The sequence below is a fragment of the Abrus precatorius genome, unplaced genomic scaffold (assembly GCF_003935025.1).
Source record: "Abrus precatorius isolate BTA unplaced genomic scaffold, Abrus_2018 Scaffold5, whole genome shotgun sequence".
Taxonomy (NCBI): Eukaryota; Viridiplantae; Streptophyta; class Magnoliopsida; order Fabales; family Fabaceae; genus Abrus; species Abrus precatorius.
In genome coordinates, this window is record NW_020874395.1 from 14,370,809 (window position 1) to 14,379,894 (window position 9,086).

Here is a 9,086-nt window from a genome sequence, read left to right on the forward strand (position 1 = left end):
ATTATGAGGAGACATTTGCTCCTGTGGCTAAATTAACTACTGTTAGAACTATACTTACTATTGATGCATCTCAGTCTTGGCCACTTCATCAAATGGATGTGAAGAATGCTTTTCTACATGGTGATCTTAATGAAGAAATTTACATGAAGCTTCCTCCTGGTTTGTCTACTTCTTCTCTTCAGAATGTTTGTAGATTAAAACAGTCTTTATATGGACTTAAGCAGGCACCTTGCGCTTAGTTTGAGAAGTTTCACAGTACACTTCTTAATTTTTCTTTTTTACAAAGTCACAATGATTATTCTCTTTTCTTTCATAAGTCTTCTATAGGGATAGTTCTTCTCTTAATTTATGTGGATGATATTATTATCACCGGCTCAGATAGAAGCTTAATTTCCAAGTTTTAAGAAATGCTTAATTCTACTTTTCACATGAAGGATCTAGGTCATCTTACATATTTTTTGGGCCTAGAAGTTCATCGTCAGTCAAATGGAATTTTTGTGAATCAATATAAATATATCCAAGACCTTGTGGCTTTGGAAGATTTACATGGTGCTAGTTTGGTGGATACTCCTATGGAAGTCAATGTGAAACACAGCAAAACCGTAGGAGATTTGCTGTCTGATTCTACTCTTTATCGACGTTTGATTGGAAGTCTTATATACTTAACAATCACTCGCCCTGACATTTCATATGCAGTTCACCAAGTTAGTCAGTTTATGTCCTCTCCTCGACATCTCCATCTTGCTGCTGTTCGTCGTATTATTTGCTACTTCCTCGACACTGCTATGCGTGAGTTGTATTTTTCCTTTGGTAAATCTTTGCAGCTCACAACTTATAGTGATGCATTGATATCTTAGAAGTGTAAGAAATAAGATCGAGTGGCTAAATCATCTACCGAGGCTGAATATCGTGCAATGTCATTTGTTAGTTCAAAAATTGTTTGGCTGCGAAATCTTTTAGAGGAACTTGGCTTTGCACAATCTGATTCCACCCCATTGTCTGCTGATAATACATGTGTCATTCAGATCGCAACTAATCCCATTTTTCATGAACGTACCAAGCACATCGAGGTGGACTGCCATTATATTAGAGAGGTCTTCAACAAACAACTTATCTCTCTTCCTTACATTTCCACTACCCACCAAGTAGCAGATATCTTTACTAAAGCAATGACAAAGTTATGACATAAGTTTCTTGTTGACAAATTGCTACTGGTTGACTTACCAGCATCAATTTGAGGGGGATGTCAATATCTCAATACAGTTGTACATATTTATTGTAATTGATACTTGTTTATTACAGAATTATTTTATTACCATATATAGATATCAGTTTTAGGAAGTTGTTTATAATCCCTGAAAATCTGTTGTATTAAAGGAACATTTACAATATATTCTTTTTTGTAAAGTTTTACAATTAATATTTAAAGAGAGACAGGGCCTCAAGGAAAGTAAGCAATCTTATTACAGAAATACTCTAGCTTATTATCTTTTTATGTGTCTTATGTTTTTCTGACATGTAACACATGGTGAGTGTGATGATATATAAAGGAGAAGCTCTATGAGACTGATGAAATATGGTTTAACATGTTTTGTCCATTATATAAGGGGTAACCATTTGGCGTATGGTATGTTGCTTCAGCTTTCCTAGGAAATTTTCTAATAATATATATAAGTTTTGAGGCATTGATTTAGAAGGTGCTGATAATCGTCTTCTTTTTATGCATTACTGTTCAAGCTTACAAAGACATCTAAATAGTGAGGAGTTTAGTTTTTTTTAAAATACAGGATTTAATTATTGTAAATAATAAAAAAAAGACACTAAAAGTAGTTTTTCCGGCCTCATAATTATTTCCATTTGGCTCAATTTGGAACTTTACTCGGGCTATATATTTTTACAACTTAGTGAGAGTTTATTGACAGAAAAAAATGAGAAAGAAAAATCATGTGATAAAAATTAAAAATAATTGTAAAAAAATATATGATGGAACAAAATGTTTGTGTTGCATCATAAACGTGTTGCATGAATCACATATATATCCCAAATCAGCCTCACAATGAAACCCCCATCAACCCTTGTTACTGCATCTTCTGGACAACCTTCCCCTTTATCTCTGTTGTCATCATTTCCTACTTCATCTTCTTCACCATAAACATCCACCTATCAGAGGTCAAGTTTTACATAATTGAGTCCTTCCTCACACAATTCAATATCACAAACAACAACACTTTATATTACAACTTCAAGGTCAACACCACAGTGAGAAACCCCAACAACCACATCATTGTATACTATAGGGGCATCATAACAATTGCAATTGCAGGGTACAAAGATAATGAGTTTGTGATGAGGACATGACCATGAGCAAGGGCAAAGATCCTCTTGAAGGACTTGGAGGACCTATAACAAGGGCTAGAGCAAGGAGAGCAAAGAAAGCTCTTCAACAAGTGTTGTCCATATTAATTGAATACAAGCCCAAGTTTCAAGGAGAAAAGACCAAGGTTGTGAATTGCATCATGGCCCAAATGGAGGAGAACTAAGGCGCCACTTTGCTTCAGTTTTTAAGTTTTTAGTTTGTTTTAAATAATGGCCCAATCTTTTGTAAAGTTGGCTGACCAAATTATGTTTTGCGGTTAATCAACTAATGGGCTTTGGTTTGGTTTTATTTCAAGTTGTAATAAGGGCCCAATTGGCAACTTAGGCATCAGCCTTTGGGAGACCAAGAGGCGCATAGCTAGTGGCTGTTGGGTGACTTTTTGGTTGCCACAATTTCAGTTACAATCAGCCATCAAGTAGTTTCATTTCCTAGCTTAGTGGATCATTATTTAAGTGGAATGTATTTTCCGTTATGGAACCTTTGTAATTCTGATTGTAAAGCTTCTATATAAGCTGAACCATTCTTATCAATAAGACAAGTTAAGTTTGATTTAGAAATATTAGAGTTTATCTCTTTTATCTTAGTGAGAGTGATTCTCCTAAGTTCTTGAGTGATTCAAGAACACCTTGGCTGTATCAAAGGGCTTTCACATCCCTTTGTGTGTTGCCTTCCTTGGAAAGAGTGATTCTTTCCTTCCCCCATTCAATTCATCACCAAAATTCCAAAAAAACTCAAATCTGCCCAGAATTATCTCGTTATCATATCTTTTGTTCTACTCAGCCAAATTGAGTGATTCTTGAGCCTAAATTGAAGTTCAAAACGAGAACTTTCACCTCGTTTTAGAATTACCTCAATTGGAGTTCTATAACTCGAGATATCATCGTTTCTAAAATTCTGTCCAGCCACCACCAAACCAGCATTTTTTTCTTTTTTTTTTTTCACTCATTTTAACACCAAGGACCAACACCTAATTTGCCCAAAAATTCATCACTAAATTTTCTAATTTTCCTACAAGGTTCTAACCCTAAAGATCCTAAATCAGCCCTTGTGCAAATGGGGTTCATATCAGTTTGACACCCTTTCACCAAGCTCACAAGAATACAAGCTTCCTTCAAGCAATGTTTGAAGCGCAAAGTGTGATTAAGCTCAAAGCTAAACAACTTGGTGAGTATAAGGAAGAAGAGACAAGTGTTGGGATTTACAATGATTTGGCTGTGGATTTCAATTGTGAACGTGTCAATCCACCAATTATTCAGTGTCTGTTGCTTTAATTTCTGACAAATAAATAGCACATGCTCTCAGTGTCACCAAATGCAGCATTGGTTATTTCTTTGGCGATAGGCAATGATTATGCAAGATGAGACTGACTTAGCACAACCCTCTATGCCCTTTGAAATTAAATTTGAGTTGAGAATGAGAATGTCAATTTTCACACAACTTTTACATTACTCATCAATTTGCAAGTTTATATGAAGTGCTTCTGGTTAATATATGATTATCTACTAAGAATGAATATAAAACTTCCCCATCTTCTATTATGTTGGTTGTATGATGACAAGGAAAAAAATGTTTTTAAAGTCCCACATTATTTGTTTTATGTCTCTTTAAACTCTCTGTATATTTATGCCCTTTTGTTTAATTGTTTGAATCATGGCTGGTGAATGAAAAACATATCATAACACATACATTGTCAAATGGGGCATATATAGACTAAAAAGTAATTCTAAAAATATTATAAAATTTTAATTAAATGATTTTTCTTTCGAATAAAAATAATTTTCAACCACCTTTTTTTTAAAAAAAATAAAAATTTCTCTATCATAATTAATTTTTTATATTTATCATTTATAATTATTTTTATGTACTTATTCTCTAACTTAACATCTCTCAATATTACTTTTATATTTTTAAAATTTTAAAAGTTTTCATTCAAATAACTTATCGGTTACTTGACTTTAAATTTAAATATTTTTCAATATTTTTTATATTTTTAAAAATTTATTATCCAAATATCATAAGTGAATTAACACTAATGACATATTTAGTATTTAGTTTAACATCAAAATTATATTTTATGAAGTTAAAATAAATTTATATTTAAATAAATTTAACGTGAATTTAAATAGATTAATATATAGTTTGTCTTAACAGGTTATTCCAAGATAATGGTCTGGGGCCAGCTACCAGCCACCGTAGATATAGTTAGTTTTTGAAAAATGATGTATCTACACTTTAGAAGAAATATTTTTAGGTGCTTATTTTGTTTTAAGAATGTATTTAATGTGTGTGTATATATATATATATATAATTAAAATAAAAATAATTAGATATAGTATCACATATAATATCAATTTTTAGTGATTTAAATAATAACATTATTAAAAATTTGGTTAAGTAACAAATGTTTGAACCTTTCAATTAAATACTATATTAACCTCAATCATAGTTTAAATTTCCAGTAAATAAATAAATCCAACAATACATACTCTTAGAAGAATTTTTACTTGCATGCAAAACTATGAAAAAAATGTCATTTATATTCATTTTATCATGTTACAATAATATTCTTTATAATGTGAAAACATTTAATCAACTTTTAATTAATCAAAATTGTTATATTTTATAATTTTAATAATAATTTTAATTTACACTTAATTATATTTTAATAATTTTTAATCTGTACAATATTGTACAAAATAAAAAGTTATATATAGTAAAATTTTATTAAAAATTATAACATTTAACACTTTTAATGCATTGAATTCTATTAAAATTTATAATTTTAATAAAAATTTATTATATATAATTTTTTATTTATGCATACTGTACAAGTTAAAAAATTGATATTTTAAAATTACCGTTATTTTATAAAAAAACACATTGAACAAAGAGAAAGAAATCATAAAAGTGTTCGTAAGTAAAATATAATTAACATTATTATTTTATCAAAAAATTAATATTATATATAATTATTTTTATTGTTATATACACACATCTTAATGAAAAGAAAAAAAAAAAAAAAACATCTTTAAAGTCTGCTGAAACATTTTACAGTAAATTTTATAAAAGTAGAAAATGTTAATGTTGTCAGAATTTGACCTTGGGAGGATACCGTTCGAAAGCACACTTGTTAGAGAAGAAGACTCAGAAAAGAGAGGATTGAGCAATGGGAAGGGTGAGAGAGAAAGCAAAATGTGACTACGAAGCTCTGAGAAAGGCTCGAATGTTGGAGAACAAGGTGAGGCATAGCTAACATTTTCATGAATCAATGAGTATATATTATAAATATATGAATGAATTGAAATTATGGTATTTGCAGGCTCGATTGGAGTCCCTCGGTGTTAACAAAACCATTTCTCAGCTTCAAAAACCAAAGAAAACTCGCCCTTACAATAAAAGGGTCTATGGTCTCACCCCCTTACGCCGCTCCCAACGAATCAACACTGCCACCGTCACTGTCACCGTCACCGACCATCTACTGCGAGGATCTCACCATTTGGCCAAAACCACTTCCACTCCCCCTTTCATCCGAAAACAAGGTTTTCACCTTAATTAATACTACTTTGGTAACAATTGCAAAATAAAAATGCATTTTTTGTTTTATTATAAAAATATTAATTTTAACGTATCTAAAAATGTGAATTTTTATTATACTTTTATATAATTGTTTTAATAAAAAATTTATTTTTTTATGCTTTATAGAGTTCTTTTCTATAGTGAATTAGTCTTTTAAAATTATAAATTGTTAGCATATTCCTCCTTTTGTATCATCATTTTAGTCTTTTGTATGGAAGAATCAGTGAAAATCTAGTATGTGTAAGATTAATGTAGTGGCAATTAAATTTCTGAGGACTAATATAGAGACATCTTGATCTATGTAGGATCAAATTAAGAGTAAAGTCATTATGATCCTCCGAAGATACTAATGGTTCTTCATTTAAAAATTAATGCCATTTGTCTCCCTCCTTTCTACGGAATAATTTGACACTATTCTTTATCTTTGATTATAAATTAACATGTGATCACCAAGTGTTTATATTTGGAAGAACAAAAGTTACTGCATGTTTTTGGTGTCTTTTCTGTGAAATGTGAAGGTTTACTGCATTTTTGTGACAGAGAAAGAAACATTGTCTGTAGAGGAAGATGAGATTGAGCAGCGGAGGCCTGCCAATGCACCTTTCATAAAACTGAGCGTTGAAGACCTTAAGGTTTCTGCAGAGATTTCGGCTCAGCGATGCAACAGCAAAGGAAGAGGCAGTGTCTACAATTCAATTTTGGGAATATGCTGCCACTTTTGCAGGTTCACTCTTTTGCTCCCCTTAAGTTTTATTTGTCTTTGGTCCTTATTGGATCCCAATTGCATTGTATGAAACTTGAGTTCCACGTTGAAAGTATGTGATTCTACTAGTATGCGGTCTTATAAGACCTTGGACTCTTAGGTACAATAGCTAGCTTTTGTGGTGTGATTTTTTCGCGGTTCTTAAAAATCTTTACTTTGTTATTTGGGCTAGAAGGTTCACAGTTTATGATTACAGTGTTTGGTCATTCTCTAAAATTTGACACATATCCAATGTGATCAATGTTAGGTCTTTTAAAAAATTTCCTTATAGTTGAAAGGTTAATGTGGAGCTTCATATATAAAATATGTGTGTTGTATTTGAGATTTTGAGGGATAGATAATGATGACAGTGCAATGTAAAACACAAATGCAGGCAAAAGAAATTGTGTGGCGAAGAAGACTGCAAAAGATGTGGAAATTGTGATGTGAATGAATCATGCCTGGGTTAGATTTTAATAAAATGGTGTCTTATTTTGCATTCTTGTTGCATTACTTCCACAATGTTTTAACTAATTGACAATGTTTTCCTAACAGGAAAGACTGATTGTTCTGTCTGTCACTCAAGCACTGGTGTTTTCTGTAGAGCTTGTCTCAAGATTCGATATGGCGAAGGTAAGAAAAATAGTTAATCCAAATTAAATTGCATTATAAAAAATCTTTGGTGTCACATTTACTTCAGTTGAGCCAACTAAGATCAAATCCATCCCAAGGCAATCTTGAGTGCATGTTGTCACATTTATTTGATGTATGCTTATGTGAAATAGTCTTGTTTATCCAACCGACAACATACCCTAATCATGAGGTCAGAATGTTACAAAGCAACAGCTTATTTCTCATTCCTTATAGATAGCAGAATTTAAACTATCTTCTACTCCAAACTTTTTCTTAACTTATAAATTGTGCTTTGAGCTCAATTATGATATTCTATAATATAGCAGCAAGACTCACTAAATATGATTAATAATGATAGTCTAAAACTATTTACCATGATTCTGGTTTAGAAATAGAGGAGGTGAGAGAGAACAAGGGATGGATGTGCCCACATTGCATAGAAGAGAGAGGAATGAAGCCTTACTGGATATGTAACAGGTAGAGCCATTTGAAATTTGAGATCTTACTTTTGAGTTTGGATCCTATAAATATGAGACATAATTGATAGCTCTGAAGCATGTATACGACACTTCCAATAGAGTACTCATACCGGGGATGTTCCTAAAAAATTTGCAAAGTTGGGTACGGTTTGAATACCGGAAATGGAATTTTTTTTTTTTACTAAAATTTGAGTTTTGGGTTTTTTTTTCCAAAAAATCTAACCTAGTTGTCTCTTTCTGGCCTCCAACTTCTACATACCCAGACTTCTTCTAAGCCTCCACGTACCCACAAGCTGTATACTGCTACTTTTTTCCTCCCATCTGTAATCTCAACCATCGGCTTTCACTGGCAAGTGACAAATGATGAGCAGCTACAACAGGGAACAGCGGTACTTTATTTTTTTATTTTTGGAAATTGACGTCCCGTACCCTATTTTTTTTCAGAAAATGTCATATCCCGTACCCATATTCATACCCAGTACCGGTACCGTACCCGCATCCATGCAACATAGATTGATAGTGTCTAAAATTTCTTAAAAAGACTTTATTTTCATTTGAATCAAAATGTTATTTTTTTGTCTTAATGTGATATGTAGCTCAATATGCCTGAGGAAACGAAATATTCCTCCAACTGGATTAGCAATATACAAAGGTTAGACTTTCTATTGTTGTCACTTCCTCTTTGTTATTGTGATTGATATTTCTTCATTGCTAATTTCTTTGTACTGAGTGTTGTACTTTTTTCTTTTCTTTGATTGACTGAAATGAAGCTCGGGAAATGGGATATAAATCAGTGGCACATCTACTAATGGAAGAATTGAAACGTGGAGAAGTGCAAAAATTACAAGGGATTACCACGTAAAATCAAGATGTAATCAGCAGTTATTTTCTGACTTTGTAGAATTTACTTTACTAAAATGCAGGACCTGAGTTAGATTTTCAGTGGCACTCATTTGACTTTGATATAGATTAGTCTGCTTCATTATTTTCTTTTATGAGGATTAGCTTTGTTGATTTACCTGTAATCAGTGTTGAATGCGTATTCAGTCTCACTACACTCTTCCCAAATCCCCAGCAGTTTTAGATGCAAGCGACTATGAATGATTTCTTACCATTGAGAATAACATGCAAGCTAAGAATGACCAAATGAAATGAGACCAAATTCTAGATTGTGTTCAATTCTAATACTCTTAACCCATCAAAGTTTTAAGGGTAATGTCTTGAAGCATTGAGTTTTTAACCGACATAGATCTCTTCAAAATTAAAGATATGTATATAG

General features: G+C 32.0%; 1 protein-coding gene across 2 annotated transcripts; it reads left to right on the plus strand.

The window, feature by feature from the left end:
* The first annotated feature begins 5,479 nt into the window (after positions 1-5,479).
* LOC113867950 (cell division cycle-associated protein 7-like) lies at positions 5,480-8,845 on the plus strand. 2 transcript variants are annotated; one of them, XM_027503466.1, is made up of 8 exons: positions 5,480-5,615; positions 5,697-5,916; positions 6,494-6,677; positions 7,090-7,160; positions 7,251-7,328; positions 7,718-7,805; positions 8,404-8,459; positions 8,578-8,845. In XM_027503466.1, the coding sequence occupies exons 1-8, from the start codon at positions 5,544-5,546 to the stop codon at positions 8,667-8,669; spliced, it is 861 nt and encodes a 286-aa protein (XP_027359267.1). In that variant the 5' UTR covers positions 5,480-5,543; the 3' UTR covers positions 8,670-8,845. The 2 variants fall into 2 exon arrangements, 1 of the variants encoding a protein (XP_027359267.1); XR_003505204.1 differs by having other exon boundaries at positions 5,533-5,615; positions 7,718-7,867; positions 8,320-8,459; positions 8,578-8,664.
* The last annotated feature ends 241 nt before the right edge of the window (positions 8,846-9,086 follow it).

Excerpts from the sequence above, each read along its gene's own strand:
- LOC113867950 (XM_027503466.1), top strand. The coding sequence starts at position 5,544 with ATGGGAAGGGTGAGAGAGAAAGCAAAATGTGACTACGAAGCTCTGAGA. Across the intron at positions 5,917-6,493 it reads CCCTTTCATCCGAAAACAAG|AGAAAGAAACATTGTCTGTA; the intron begins GTTTTCACCTTA and ends TTTTTGTGACAG. Across the intron at positions 7,161-7,250 it reads TGTGAATGAATCATGCCTGG|GAAAGACTGATTGTTCTGTC; the intron begins GTTAGATTTTAA and ends TTTTCCTAACAG.